Source organism: Candida albicans, chromosome 3 (assembly GCF_000182965.3).
Source record: "Candida albicans SC5314 chromosome 3, complete sequence".
NCBI lineage: Eukaryota > Fungi > Ascomycota > Pichiomycetes > Serinales > Debaryomycetaceae > Candida > Candida albicans.
The window spans coordinates 832,368-848,265 of NC_032091.1; the positions used below are offsets into that span (position 1 = coordinate 832,368).

Here is a 15,898-nt window from a genome sequence, read left to right on the forward strand (position 1 = left end):
AGTAAACAAAGAGAAATGGTTTAAAATCAGTAGAGAATCAATTTCATGAAAGTTTTGACATGTCTAATGACCTACCAATTGAACTCTTCTTCGTAGGTTCATTTTTCTGAACATCTTCTTCCAAAACAGACTGTACTGAAGATAAAGTATCTTGACTGTGTGACAATTTATCTCTAATTCTTTCTGAAAGCGATTGTTTCTCTTTGATATCATATTTTTGTTGTTGTTGTTGTTGTTGTAACTGTTGCGGTAAGTGGCTATCATGTGACCTACTAGCAATCTTCTGCAAATTGGTAAAGGAGTGACGTCTTGAAGACATGGCACTGGAAAGATTCGATTGAACTTGACTGTTCAAATAGGATTCATTTCTCGAAACTTCATCTGATCTCAATTCCAATTCACCAAAATCAAAATATCCATAACCTCCCATCAACTCAAATTTGGAATCGTCCTCGTCCTCGTCTTCGTCACCACCAACACCAACATTACTGTCATCAGTGGCATTGTTTCCTAAACTCTTCTCTTCTGATCTCGTGGCACGGCCAGTACGGGCTGTTTTAAGAGCAATATTATCAATCGAAATTTCACTTTTACCAATTGTCAACGGAATTGGGTGTTTCATTGTGGGGATATCCAAAGAAACATTACTCAATTCATGTTCAATTCTTAATCTTTGAAGTTCATTTTTTCTTCGTTCGGAATCACTGATTGATAATAAAAAGTTGCTACTGGCACGTAAGCGGATTTTTATATCATGAACCACTCGATGGAAAGTATCCAAATATCTTGCTGTCTGTCTATGTTTGGAGCAGACAGTAATTAAAACTTTATCACGGTGGATAATATACCCAATACCAAATCCTTGATCAATAGCAGGGGTTATTCCAAATAATCGTAATGCCGGATTGCCACAATTTGAAACCAACAATTCAGGACTCAGTAATTTATCAATTGATGGATTTAACAATAATGGCAAATTGATTCCAGCTTGACATAAATCTTCTGGGATTGGTGGTAAATGAGTATTAACTTGATTTAAACGAGCTATTACTTTTGGTTTCTTAACCACTTGGACAATTGTCATCAAGTGTCTTTCGAACCCTTTACCCAGCATGGCATCATGATACTGTGTTTTATGCAAAGCACAACATTTCTTGAATGCCTCAAATTTCTCCAGTGGACTAGCATTGGTGATGTAAAGTTTAACCAAATTGGCAAGTGATTGATTTTGAACGGCCACTAATTCAGTTCTTGCGTCACGAAACTTTCTTGTAGTGATTGGTTCCAATGTATTAACAATTCGACCATACAAAGAGTAATAGGCAATCTGAAAACAGACTTGCATAATGGAATCAACCGAAAGATTGAATTTGGTTGTCAAATATGAATCAAGTTTGATGGTATGAGTCATATACTCGTGTTGATCGAGCAAGTCGGCCAACCTGGTTTCGGAAAGATGAATGACATGTTGTAATGCCTTGGTCTTGTTAAATTCAAGTAGTTTTGGTTCAGGTTTCACCACACCATTACCATCTTTACCAATTGAGGCAAAAGTAATGTTAGGATCAAATAAGGTATATTCAGAACCATTGATGTTCTTGGCCATTTTCAACACTGAGTCTGTATAAATGTCACTGATAAATCGTAAAATTGCTGTGCTATCCATGGTCATTGATTCCCAAACAATCCCAGCAACAGAGTTTTTAGTCACGACAATTTGCAACTTATCATACCAACGTGATGTACAAGTACCAATTTGCACATTGTCCAGGGATAAAACCGACGTACCATGGGATATGACCTGAGTCTTTTCACCGTCAGTGACCGGAGTATTGGAGTCCAAAATCAATACAAACAAGGCATCATCAATTAGTTTCAAATTTTCGGTATTTGATTGTTCCAACTCTAATCGAGCAAACTTCCAATACTTCAAAGTCTGGGTAGTGATTGACCCAACGGAGTTTCTAATTGCGTTTACTGCATCAACTTTGTTTGACTCGTCAATTATGTGTTGCAAAATTTTTGAAAGTTCTGAATCGTTGAACCAGATATTATGTTTTGAATTGGTTTGTTGGTACTCATTTTCATCAAATTCAGTGAGCACCTCAAGTGTATAAAACTGATTATTTGAAATGATTAAAATGTGTCTCGAATCGTTAATGTGTTGGTATTTTTTAATTCTAATATCAAAGCCACGATCGTCTTGCTCAGGTTCTCTTGTAGTACCGAACAAATCCATATAGCATTTCATAGTTAATGCGTTTCCATTCTTCGGGGTCACATCAGGTTTCAAAGTCTCGTTTCTCAACGTAATCGCAAACTTCAAACTTGAATTGACCAAATTTGCTGCACGTTGGGCTTGATTTGGAGGATTGATTGTTTTCGAATAGGGGTCTTCTTCCAATACAAGGTAAGGGTTTCTAGGTAATATATCACCTCTAATCTCTCCATATATTGATGGGGTTTTATCGTCATTAACAAAATTTAAGTAGTTGGTGTAGTTTTCATTTTCAGAAATGGCAACAAGATGTTTTTGAATTAAATTAATAATATCATTTCCAACAAACTCTGTTGCCTCATCAACAACAGTGGCATATTCATTCTGTGGTAATAAAGGTTTTAATGAAGCCAACAATTGTTGTGTTGTAGAAACTAACAGGGGTACTGGCAATTTGGGTAAGCTAGCTTCGTTTTCAAAAGTGTAAAATTGTTCCTGTGTCATAGTGCGATAGATTTTCTTTTAATTTCTAAACAAAAGTATCAAATGGATCAACTAGTTAAAAAAAGAAAGCTAACTTGGTAAAAGTGTATTTTAACTTGAAAGTGGAAATTAAATGAGTCCTTTGGGTTTGTTTTTATAATTCCCAAGGAATTGTGCTGATAGGAGAATTTGTTTCTATTGCAAATAATTTTATTGGAGTATATACTTGCTTTCAAATCTAATTGGTTGAATATGTATGAGTTTATATGCAAAGATATGTACACAAAATGTATGTGTGGTGGTGGTGGTAGTAGTAGTGGTGGTAGTTAGTGGAGAGTCATTTTCTTATTGTGTGGGGTTAACCAAGAAAAAAAAAAAATAATAATAATAATAAATAGAAAAAGAAGCAAAAAATTGTTCGGGGGTTTTTCTTTTTCTTCTTCTCGTTTCCTCGTTTAAAATTTCCAGAATTGATCAAAACTCCGAGAGACCTTACAACTTAAGGCATCCAAACTATTAAACAAACATTTTCATACTTTCTTTAGGAATCACAGTTTATTGATTTACTAAAAATACTATTCAATATCAAGATTATAAAGCTTTTATTCCCCATTAAAAAAATTGAAAAAATAAAGCTCCAATGCGGGGAATCGAACCCCGGTTTGCTCGGCGCTCTGTTCCAGAAAGGTCTGAAATGAAAGCGAACCGTGATAGCCACTACACTACATCGGATGACTTGTTAATCTGTAAATTTATAAAATTAATAAATACATAGAGAGTCCTAGAAACAACACAACCAATTGGAAGTAAATCTTTAATAATGAAAGCTGTTGAAAGTTCAAATAATGAATTTAATGATACACATAGTATAAGTTCCATTCCTTAATGAATTAAGCACTCAAACAAATTCTAATTAAGAGCTTGTTGATTTTTTTTTGGCAGCCGATACTCTTAGTATCTAATTCTTTATCAAAAAACAAGACTTACATAATACAAGTAAAATAACTATACTATACTATCCTATCCTATAAATGTTTAAAATATACACATATTCATATTGTTGGACCGTAATATCTACTCATCAAAATTCCCTTTTTCTGTGCAACTTCTTGTTTTAATATTGGGGACTTTGAGATGAAGGCGGTGGATATAATTTACCTTGTGAAGATCCACGTCTGAGATTCATCAAATCATGTGCTGCACCGCGATCTTTATCTTCATTGCCAAAAATGGGCGGCATTGGCTGATATGGATTATAGTATTGCGGTAACGGTAAATTACTTTTGGGGTCATTTGATAAATTTGTTGCATCCGCCATTATAACTGGCGCTGGCGGTGGTGGTGGTGGCTGTGGAGGAGACACTGAAGAAGAATGTTGGATTGGTAGTTGTGGTACAGCAATGTCAGTTTCAGTTTGTGGTTGAGAATGATGATGGAGGTGATGATGATGGGTAACAGAAGTTGGTTGAGGAATTCCATTACCGTTGCCACTGCCATTGCCATTAGTATTAGTATTATTGTCGGGTTTCTGCTTTTTGCGGAATTTTTGTAAACTGTCATTAGATTTATATTTCACAAATTTCAAAATTTTTAAATATTTGAGATCTTCATCCAAATCTTCATCATCCCAATCAATCGACTTGTAATATCCTGGCAGCCGCTTCTTAGCACCATTAAACTGATCATCATCATCATCTTCTTCTTCTTCCTCATCATCAGATCCATATTGATGATGTCGTAAAATGTCGTCTTTCAACTCATCATTGACCAACTTTTTATACAACTTGTCTTCGTGAACTTTCTTTGACGTTCCTGGTTTATAATTTATAAAAAGTCTAATAAACAAATCGACAGTTTTATTCAACAAATCAAACGACTCATCCATTCTTTCCCATCCTTGTGGCCGTTTAATAAACTTCATTTGACAAATTAACAAATACAACATTTGCAAAATTATGGATTTCTTCAAATTTATTATACACAATGATAATCCATTTAACATAGTATTAAATGGTGATATAGGAATTTCTTTAACCAATTTCTTCAATTGATTAGTAGCCTTGTTGTTGGAATCAAGTTTCCTTCGTTTCACAGAAAAATCATTAATAACAAATCCATCTTCATCAACATCTAAACCTAAACTTTCCATGACAATCGAATTGGATGGAACTTTTGGCTCATTAATTTTTTCTTCAGCTTTACTTACATGTTCAAAAATAAGTAAGAAAAACTGTAACACTTCCATCGACAATAAAGAAATTTCTCTATAGTATTCAAATGTTAATTCTCGATCAACAATAAAATTTAAATAATTGGTTGATCTGATTAATATATAATGGAAATTCAATTGCAATTTAATAAGATGTGATGCAGTATGGATATCAGGTAAACCTGTCAGATAATAATTGATTAATCCTTCTCGTGACAACGCATCACAATTCATATCAAAGTAAAGATCATTCTCAACGATGTTTATTAAGTTTGGTAAACCCAATTCCATCAACAGTGTCAACTGAGTCTTTTTATTCTGTAATGATTTTCGCCAAGCTGATAAATTTTTGTCAATAATTAAAAATTGGTGATAATTATAGTTCAAATTACCATCATTACCTTCACCGTCATCTTCATTTAATATTAAATCTAATCGGTGAGGAGTAGTGTGGTGATGATGATGATGATGGTGGTCTTTGTCTTTATCCTTGTCTTTATCTTTATCTTTCTTCTTTCTGTCTTGTTTGAGATATTGGTAATAATTTGGTGAAAACGACGACGGGATAATTATATTCATTAAATTGAGAAATTCAATACTTGGCTTCAATAGAGTGTTGAATAAATCATCATTATCATCTAATAAAGAAGACAATTTTTCTGGTGTTAATTGGAAATACCGATCAATTGTCACGGGATTAATCACGGTGGTATTTAAACTTGGTTTGAAACCAAATTTCAAATTGAAACATTTCAACAAGATTTTGAAAACCCAAAATATTTTGACTCTATTTCTTCGTTGTTGTTGTTTCAAAGCAAGATCATTGAAAAACAAGTTCTTGGAATTTAGATTGATTCCTAAAATACCAATAAAGGCATTAACCAAAGAAGAAAGTATCAAAGATTTTTCCTTGTTATTAGTCAACAATGAATAGTACAAAAATAATAAATACGTTTGTAATTGGCCAATTGAAATGTGGAATCCATTGAAATATGGTAGGAAATCATAAAGGGACTTGATTATTGATTTGTCTCGATTGATTGAATAATGAGGGTCTGTGTGATTTAAGAGCAAATTTAAATTTAAGGTTGGATTATTGATCAGGATCATGGCATAGATTTGAATAATGGTCATCAAATAATTATTGACAATTTGATAATCATTTGTATTCGATAAATTGAATCCATTGATTGAAGAATCATCATAGGTGAAAATAAACGGATACATAGTATGGAAAGCATTATAAGATTCCATGAATTCGTTATAATCAAAAATCGGAATGAAAATGTTATAGTGTAAAAAGAACAATACAATTTGATTATCCATTTCTCGTTTAGATTTGAATATCTTCTTGAAATTGTTGATTAATTTAATGAATAAATCATAAACGTTAGTAGGTAGTTCGTTCCGTAAACCTGTTTCAGTGTTTGTACCAGTTAATGGGTTATAAATTAAATCCAAGTCTCGATTGTGGAATTTGTTACTCTTTGTGTAGGAAGGATGATACAAGTAGCTATCAGGGTCATCTAGTAAATAGTTGTGACTGTTTGTTATTTTCAAAAATGGCAAATTCAAATTGATTAATAAATGATTGAATTGTGACTCAAAATTCAAATTGTCATTACCTATAATTATACCTTTGTCATCCAAATTGAAAATTTGATCAATCGGGTTATTAATTGGAACTGATTGATTGTTTGTTTGAAATAAAACTTTATCATTACTAGTAGTTGTCGTAGTGGGAATTGTAGATGGTGTTGGAGTGGTGTTTACTGTTGTAATATTACTGGTGTCAGCAGTACTAACCAGATGTTTATTTTCCACTGGTTCAAAAGGAGGAGCATCGTTATTGTCACCTAATTTTTCACGTAATTCCCGGTTTTCATCCTCTAACTCTTTGACTTTTGCTTCTAAAAACAGGGTAAACCCCTTGGGGAACGATTTTCTCGATAATCGGTCACTGGTTTTACATTCAACACTAACTTTTTGACAGTTACGACAAGGTGATTGACCATCACATTTGATTTTTTTTATTCGACACCTATCACAAGCTTGTGAAACACGAACTCCTGAAGATGTACTTATTAGTTTGAAATTGGAGGAAACGGTTTTTTCATCAGGTTTTTTATTTTTCTTTGACATGGTTTCTTCTATTTTTGTTAATCAAAAGCAAGGATTATGCTTGTATCGGATAAATGGAATGATCTGACTCAAAAAAAAAAGAAGTGGCTCGAATAATAAGTTTCTGAATAGTAGAATAGTTCTTGACTTTTGGTTGACTATGAGAAATACTGATAATTTATCTTTAAATGGGCGGGTGGGGAAAAAGAGTTGGATTCAGTTGTTACCAAATATGAAATCAAATTCTGTTAAATAATAGTATAAATAAGTAAAGATATATATGTGGTGGATATTGCTATTTAATGATTTAAATTGGCAATATTTGAAACAATTACCAAAATGATTTGTGTTGGTATGGTTTTGATATTATAAATGAGGCGAATGGATATATCAATAAATAAAAAAGGTGTAAAGAACAAACGTATAGAAGAAGGGGAGAAAAATGTAGAAAGAAATATGTTTTGATTTTATCTGTTTTTTTTTTCTTTGGTAGAGAGTTGGTGGAATAGGAGGAGGAGGAAGTGATTAGAATTTTATGAGTATTTGATTTGTATATATTCTGATTGTAAATTATTTGAAATTATGAACTTCAACAATAAGTTTTCTTATACCCTACTATTTTCTTTCTTTCTTTCTTTAGCGTGTGTATTCTGTTGTTGTTTGTTTCTCCCCCAGATTTTCGGGATTGTTGTTTTATTTTTTTATTTTTTTTCTTGTTGCCTCGTTTTGGTGTAAATTTCTTTCCCCCTTCGGTTAAACGGATGTTAATAAGTGTATTTAGTTCAACAACAACCAACCAACTACAATACAGTATAAACAATATCTACAATTTATTATTTGGTTTATAAAAATGTAATTATTCAAGAAAACAAATATTCTCAATTTGTCACTACAATTTGAAATTATATTTAATTGAAATATCATTTACATTCGGTTGTGAAATTTAATGTAAAAGACATTGAGGAATAGTACAATCTCTCCAAATGTGTCACAATTGGGTAAATCGGTAAAGTTAACTTCTTGGTATGTTATTGTTCTCCTTTAATTCTTGACATATTGACAACTAATTAAATTTATCTTGTGATATTTTTGGCTCTCTTTATTCTCTTTTTTCAAAACGTTTTACTTCGTTGTTGGAGACTCATATAGAAATACTCTTTTAGATATAGCAATACTAAAATATACTTCAAATTGGAAATTTGTATATAAATTTTACATTGTATTATTTTATTCTCGTATAAGTTCTCACGTGCCGCTAAGAAAAAGAAAATAACTTAATCATCTGGGGTAGAATTTAGGGTGGGGTTCCGAGACGAGGTGGGGACAACTGTTGATGATACTATAATAAATTCGCTGTCAAATATTATTCATTTGTCAACGCAACCTCCCTTACTTTATCTGTTACTATCTATTTATAATAATACTTCTAGCAGGGCTTTAACGTTTTAAGACAACAGATAATAGTTGATTATTATGTATTGATATGAGCAAAATAAAGAGAAATAGATACCACTATATTATAATTCTACAACACTACTTTGTTTCTTTTTAATCAGCTCTCTTGCAATTTAAGTGGTGATTTTATTTTCATTATCTTGAGTAAACCCCTGGGGCAAAAAAAAAAAAAATAGTAGAAAGCCACATTGAAAATCTAGATTCTCTAACCACAAAAGAAAAGCCTTATTGATTTCTTAAAACTTTCCAACGAATTTTTGTTGTTTAGCAGTAAATTGTTTCTCTTCATACCACCATCTAATGGCTAAATCTCCTCGATTTATATCTAAACTCTCACTAATAACTTTCCATAACATATTGAATAAAAATTGTTGTTCCTTTGAATCACTTCGCACAATTAAATCCCAAACTTGGTTTAACCACGGAATAAATACTGATAATGGAAAGTATGGAACCAAATTAATTAATGAAACTATAGTTGCTTCTCTTGCTGTTTCTGGTGTTAATCGAGTATCAAAAAATTCAAATGGATGGTTGTCAGAATTGGTCTTGGTTTTACCAACAAGATCAGGTAAATATTTTTTTATGATTTTCTTTGATGGTGCCTTAGCTTTATTCTCATCAATAACATCATTGGCTAATTTCCCTTCTTGTTCTAATGTATTCAAAGTAGCATGTGCTTCAATCTCATTGACTGGTTGTGCTGATGTAAATGACACATTCGCCTCCCCGGATCCTGAAGATGATACTGACGTAATTGATTTGGGTTTAATTGGAACACCAGGTTCAATTCTAGAATATTTGTTCAATAAAAATATGAAAAACTTCTCTGCCGAATTAATGAAAATAGTGTTCCCTCTGCTGTTATAATTATTGTAACTAATTGGATTGGATAAAATTTTCTTACCAATGGTTTCAATGGCAATACTCAATTGAGTTGCAGATATTCTTTGTGGAAATTGCTCAAGCACCAATTCAACATATCGCATAACATCATCTAAATTGACTTTACTATTATTGGCAAAATAAAATAACAATACCGAATGACTAGCTTCTAATAAATCATTATTAGCATATTTTTTAGCATCAACCAAGTTAATCACAATGTTATAAATTTCTTTATTAAAAATTTCTTGTTGTCGATGTTGGGTAAGACGATTCATTTGTTGAAAATAGTTTTCCCATACTCCCAATACAAATAATATCTTAGAAGTATCTATATAATTAGAATTTAACACATCAGGATACATATTGATTTCTTGATAATTATTCATTAGACATAATGTCAATTTTTCAAATCTGACCCCTGTAGTAAGTGCCAATTCAATGGTTAAATAATAAACAAAATTATAATTATCAAACCCACCTTGTCCAATAGATAGCAAAATAAAATTAATATAATACAAATTGGTCATAATCTGCAATGAAATATCTTTATATTGGTATTCAATATTGTTACTATTATTAGTAGTATCTATTCGATTACCATAATACTTTTTTGAAGAAAACCAAAAAAAAGTTTTATTGGTCAATAGTCTACTGTTAGCAGTTAAAAATCGACTTAAAATACCTTGAAATATAATTATTTGTGAAAACAACAAATTCTTCATAGTAAACCAGAAATTCTGTGTCAATGGATTATTACCTGTTCTTGCGTCAGGTGTGTTATTGAAATTATTGAAAAGTGTATAATTTTTTGTTTCATGATTCAAGTGTTTGTTGAAATTGGTTATTATAATTAAACTTTGTCCAACAACTTGGTCTTCTAACTGAGTAAAATCTAATGCTGAAAAATAATGCTCAAGTAAAAATGAAAGTTTATTCAAATGTTTGACCACTGGTTTATTCATAATGTCATTCAGTATAACTGATTCAATGTTTTCATTATGGGGATTCAATTGGAAAAATTTCTGATACACCAACATTGATACTTTACGATCAAGAAATATCATTTCAGTCAATTTCTGTATCATAAATATATTACTGATATTCTTGGTATGAACAACTGTATCACTGGAATCTTTGTGATGCCTCTCACTGTTCTTAAATACTAAGGCTAAACTCATTAAACTCAAATAATTGATATTATTATCAAGACTTTGAGACAAACTATAAGGTAATGCATTGTTAAACAATTGATATATTTCTTTATCTAAATTAGCAAAAAACCATTTATATTCAACGAAATTGACCTCAGTATACAATTGATCACGCAATTCATTAGATAATAATATTCCTGTGATAATGGGTAAAATTTTCCAACTATTCATTATTGGATTGTAATGTTGAAAATTTTGTAATTCTTTTAAAATTATGGTATAAAATTGTTTGATTGATATTACTGGCATTGAAATTTTCAATTTTTTATCAATAATTAACTTGACTACTTCAATAATTAAATAATTCTTCTCAAATTCAAAACTACTATTGATACTAGTACCACTACCACCAAAACAAACAGGGCAATTTAAAAAACTTGCTATAACAAGTCGTAAATTATGTTCATGTCTGATATAAGGAATGTAATTATATAAATATCCTAATACCTTATTGATTGTAGTATCTGGTTTAGGGTTTCTTAATTCATTAATAAGAAAATCTAGTTCTTGTGGTGACAGATTGGTATTTGGGGTGCCCAGCAAGGTTGAAGGTATTCCAGGACCATTCTGTGATAATAATGCTCTACCTTGAGGACCCAAGCTTTGATATAAGTTTGACATCACAATTGATATAATACGGTCGGCTGGGGTATACACAATGATATAGAGTTTGCTAAAGTGGAAATTATAAGAATGTTGGGGTTTATATGAGAGCTAAAGAAAAGGTGGTTTTTTTTTCTTTTCCTTTTGAGATTTCTATTAGCATTTTCCTCCACATATCCGCATGGTATCAATTTGTACTTTCACACGTAAAAAAAAATACCACTTGTATTCAAAGGTGTGGGGGAAAAATTTGACAAGTCGTGCGAATTCTCTTCAAACTCAGGTGGTTTTGCCGAGGAGTTTTATTAGTAACCCAAGTATGACTAGTTTCCTTTAGAGAACGGTCACCACTTAGTTTGAGTAAAATAATAGTTTTAGTTGATCAATATCTACCAGTTGTAGCTAGTACGAGCTAATGCTACTTATTAAGACCAGGCCAACAACGACAAAAATAAATTTATATGTGGTTGAATTTTTTTTTTTTGCAACCAAAAAGTGAATTCAATACATTTACTAAACTGTCAAATACAATATTCTAGCAGGATAGTACATGTTTCAGTGGTTATGTGAAGATTTCTTTATAAATAACCTATTTTCTTTATTGTAAAGACCATTAATAGTATCTACTAGATAATCTGATTGAGTGAAGCATTTACTGCTGGTCGTTGGTGTTTGAAACCAAAAAAACTATATGCTTATCTAAACTGAACCAAAATATACAATTGAAAGTAAGCATGATTTTTGCTGTCCCTGATGGATAAAATTTTATAAAGGCTTCAACAACTGTGTTGCCAAAAAAAAAATTCATCTTTTTCTTTAGTCTTATTACACTTGATGCTAAAAATGCCCTCCCAGGCTTATAATTATAATATCAATAAATATTCAGTTTATAAATCAGACACAAACTCATGGTATCACTATCCACAAAGGACTAATTTATCAGTAACATTTGTCTATAATGGTGATCAGGCTGATCAAATTGATGTTATTGTTCATTGGAAAGGCTCAAATTTGGTACGTATACTCTTTCTTGTCTATAGTTTTCAGCTATTCATTTGTGTTTGTTTATTATACTAGAATTTTTAACTAACTAGACAATCAAATAAGGATAATTTTAATCTTTTCAATACCAATAAATGTAAAACAACGGTATTGTGTAGAAAACCTTGCATTGGGGTTAAGCAAGTGAATAATAATGGAATAGTTTTCAAACGATTCCAAATCAGCTTGATCAATGAGGTGACAAGCAATTTTGACACATGCTGTACTATGTTGAGAGGATTTAATTTTCAAATAAAGATCAAGGATAACATGAATGAAACCAAAGCTCAATCTCAACAAAATAATGGTAACATACAATCAAATGACTCACAAATCGTTCAACCAATCCAATCCATTTCTGATACACAAATGTACCCATTGATACAACCTGCATCCCAAATTCCAATTCAATTACCATCACAAAATATGGCATCATGTTTTTCCTCTTTCTCAACACAACCACTGCAACCACCATCACAGATTATTGAGCCACAAATTTATCAATTATTTTCTCAACCAGGTCATGTTATGCACCAAGGCAAAATTCCTGAAACTACTAATAAAGTTGTATCTACCAATTTGACAATTGATGCAACGACGCAAACCTTACCAAGAAAATTACAATCTGTTTTTCTAGATGATATAAATGAATTGAAAAAAATTAGTAATTCTTCTTTAAGATCAGTTATCAAAACCCTGTTACAACGGAAAGATTTTTTAGATTTGATAGATCGATTAGATAAAATAATTACTGATATTTGAAAATTTTAAAAAGAAGAAGTCATTTCCTAATTTATCTGTTATCGTTTGGTCAAAATAATAAATGTTCTAATATAATATAGTTAGTGACAAATAAATAGCTTTCTTTAGAAATCAACCCTTAATCAATATCAAGTTAATTTCAGTGAACAAGAATCGACTTTTTTGTATGATCAAGTAAACAAAGCCTGTGCTTAATTTATAAGTTGAGAGTATGATTAATTCCCTCTTTCAGCAGGATTCCACAAGCTGAAAGCATTAACCTAGCTGGTTTATAAATAAAGGGCCATTTTGAAACTCAACAACGGGCGTGTGGCGTAGTTGGTAGCGCGTTCCCTTAGCATGGGAAAGGTCATGAGTTCGACTCTTATCTCGTCCAGCTTATTTTTTTAATTTGGTTATATATTTTACATTCATATTATCAATTTCTAAATATATTTTACCATTAATTTAAGCTAGCTAGTATTGGTAAGAGTTTTGTGGGTGATTTTTTTTATGTTAAAATTGTTTGCAAAAATTCACCAAAAAAATGGATTTCGTATATGGTAGCCGCAAATCAGTTGTTACTTAATTTAAAGACCAACTTTTAGTCTCTAAATGCTGTACTTCGAAAGTGCCCAAACTTAAGGTTCTTACATTTTATTTGATTGATATGTACATGATACTCTATGAATCACACTACGAACTGAGAACAAAAAAAACTACTAAATAAAGAAAGAGAGCCTTGGAAACTTCATTATTGTTGTCAGTTAAGTCATTTAAAAAAAACATTCAACATTACAATTGTAACAACAACAAAAAAGAAAACACAAAACAACTAAGTCTTTGATATCTAGCTACATCATCATAAAGTTCAAACCCATTCAATAGGTTTTTTCAAAACTTGCAATAATTTGTCTTCCTCTGATCCTGGTTCAGGATGATGGTCGTACACCCAACTTGCGGTTGCTGGTAATGACATTAAAATACTTTCAACTCGAGACCCTGGAGTTTGCAATCCAAATTGAGTACCACGATCTAAGACCAAATTAAATTCAACGTATCTTCCTCTTCTAATTTGTTGCCAATTTTTCTGTTCTGGAGTATAAGGAGTGTCTTTTCTTTTAGCAACGATTGGGGCATAGGCTGGGATAAATGCATCAAAACATGATTCAACAATTTTCAATATTTCATCAGCAGGTTTACTATCGAAATCATCGAAAAAGATCCCACCAATACCTCTAGTTTCACCACGATGTTTGATAAAGAAATATTCATCACACCATTTTTTGTATTTAGGGTACAATTCCGGATCAAATTTATCCAAGGCATCTTTATGTTGTTGATGGAACCATTTGGCATCTTCTTCATACAAATAAGATGGAGTTAAATCGGCCCCACCACCAAACCACCATGTTTGGATTTCATTAGTTTCAGGATCACTGGTTTCAAAATATCTATAGTTGGCATGAGTAGTTGGGGCATGAGGGTTAATTGGATGAATAACCAATGATAATCCACAAGCGAAAAAGTTGACACTACCATCCTTGGATGATCCTTTCAAATTAGAGTGATCAGCTCTCATTCTTTCAACAGCCTGTGGTGGTAATTTTCCGTGCACAATTGAGATATTCACTCCACCCTTTTCAAATGTAGTACCATTCTGTAAAACCATTGATTGACCACCACCACCATTGTCACCTCTTAACCAAGTATCGGTGTGAAATTTAACTGTGTCTAATTCGGCAATAGCATCGGTGATTTGTTGTTGTTTCAAACGGATAAGTGCTTCCATTCTTTCTCTAATTGGGAAAGACGTGTCATGAATTTGTTCAGTGGTGACCATGATTGAGTATGTGTCTATCTGTATGTATGTGTGTGCGTATTTGTTTGAGTGGGTAGGTGTTAGGAAATTGGATTGTTAGTTTTCTTATATCTTTATTTCTCTTATTCAGGCAAGGGAGAGAAAGAAAAAAAAAAGGAAGTGGGAAAAAACTATTGACTTTTATAGAGAAAGAAGATAATTAGAAAAGAACAATGTAGTTTTCAATAAATGAGACAATTAATTGCAAAATTAAGAAAATTAACAAAAAAGAAAAATCAGATAATTAGCAGAACAATTGCTCAACTTTGAATTGTTGTGGTTGTTATTTCAAATTATTCTTCAATTATCACTTGACGTGTCAAAAAAAAAAAATTGGACTTGCAAAATTCTCAAGTTGCAGATCATTTGTTTTTAATTTTTTGTTTGGCGTTGTCGTTGTCGTTATTGTTATTGGTGTTGTGGGATGATGATCTCAGTACAAACCAAAAAAAAAGAGAGAAGGTGGTGGTGATCGTTCCAGCAGTGTGTTAAAATTTATCAATTACAAGTAAAAAAAAAAAGGCATACCCAACACCAATCTTTGAATGAACTTTTAGAATACGACGAGGATGAGAGAAGTTTCATAGTTTGTCAGTTAAGATATGAACGACCAAGAAGTAAGATAGATGTGTAATTGGCCATCACCACCACCTTATTTAGCTAGTCGTGTAAAACATGACAATCGTAAAATATCAACTCACTTTTTCGTTTCTAATTGAACTTTGAGCACACAATATGAATCTTTCCCAACTCCAAAGCCTTCTCAATTTTCCACCTCACTTCCCCCTCCAAATATATTTTCATGTCACCTGAAATGATAATCACACCATTTTAATAATTATTTGGTTGTTGGGGTTGACTTCTTTATTTTTTTTTTGTCAATTATTATTACCAATCCAGTTATTTTAATTGGTTTGATCCAAATGATTTACTACTATTGTTGTTATTGTTGTTGAGTGGAAATACAAAAACGACTCCATGATAATTATTGGATCAGTTGATTAATTGAAACAGGCTTTTATTTTTCTTCCCCTTTCTTTACTTTTGTGTCGTAATAGTTACCATTT

The 15,898-nt window shown here is 31.7% G+C and overlaps 5 protein-coding genes and 2 non-coding genes across 7 annotated transcripts; 2 read left to right on the top strand and 5 right to left on the bottom strand. All coding sequences in view use genetic code 12, as the record gives it.

Moving 5' to 3' along the window:
- Positions 1-43: 43 nt before the first annotated feature.
- CTN3 (carnitine O-acetyltransferase) lies at positions 44-2,722 on the bottom strand (the record flags this gene model as incomplete). Its single annotated transcript, XM_705913.1, has 1 exon — positions 44-2,722. The coding sequence occupies one exon, from the start codon at positions 2,720-2,722 to the stop codon at positions 44-46; it is 2,679 nt and encodes an 892-aa protein (XP_711005.1).
- Positions 2,723-3,336: 614 nt separating this feature from the next.
- On the bottom strand, positions 3,337-3,433 carry tE(UUC)6. Its single transcript has 2 exons — positions 3,397-3,433; positions 3,337-3,371 (listed from the first exon to the last, which is right to left on the bottom strand). It is a non-coding gene; the product is annotated as a tRNA-Glu (tRNA).
- Positions 3,434-3,815: 382 nt separating this feature from the next.
- ZCF16 (Zcf16p) lies at positions 3,816-7,052 on the bottom strand (the record flags this gene model as incomplete). The annotated part of the gene is made up of 1 exon (XM_705912.2): positions 3,816-7,052. The coding sequence occupies one exon, from the start codon at positions 7,050-7,052 to the stop codon at positions 3,816-3,818; it is 3,237 nt and encodes a 1,078-aa protein (XP_711004.2).
- A 1,670-nt stretch (positions 7,053-8,722) lies between these two features.
- On the bottom strand, positions 8,723-11,206 carry PEX8 (Pex8p; the record flags this gene model as incomplete). Its single annotated transcript, XM_705910.2, has 1 exon — positions 8,723-11,206. The coding sequence occupies one exon, from the start codon at positions 11,204-11,206 to the stop codon at positions 8,723-8,725; it is 2,484 nt and encodes an 827-aa protein (XP_711002.2).
- An 825-nt stretch (positions 11,207-12,031) lies between these two features.
- Positions 12,032-12,991, top strand: CAALFM_C304040WA (uncharacterized protein; the record flags this gene model as incomplete). Its single annotated transcript, XM_019475310.1, has 2 exons — positions 12,032-12,202; positions 12,296-12,991. 2 exons carry the CDS (start codon positions 12,032-12,034, stop codon positions 12,989-12,991), a joined length of 867 nt encoding a protein of 288 aa, XP_019330855.1.
- Positions 12,992-13,294: 303 nt separating this feature from the next.
- tA(AGC)2 lies at positions 13,295-13,367 on the top strand. Its single transcript has one exon. It is a non-coding gene; the product is annotated as a tRNA-Ala (tRNA).
- Positions 13,368-13,841: 474 nt separating this feature from the next.
- Positions 13,842-14,813, bottom strand: HEM13 (coproporphyrinogen oxidase; the record flags this gene model as incomplete). The annotated part of the gene is made up of 1 exon (XM_705907.1): positions 13,842-14,813. The coding sequence occupies one exon, from the start codon at positions 14,811-14,813 to the stop codon at positions 13,842-13,844; it is 972 nt and encodes a 323-aa protein (XP_710999.1).
- Between the last annotated feature and the right edge of the window lie 1,085 nt (positions 14,814-15,898).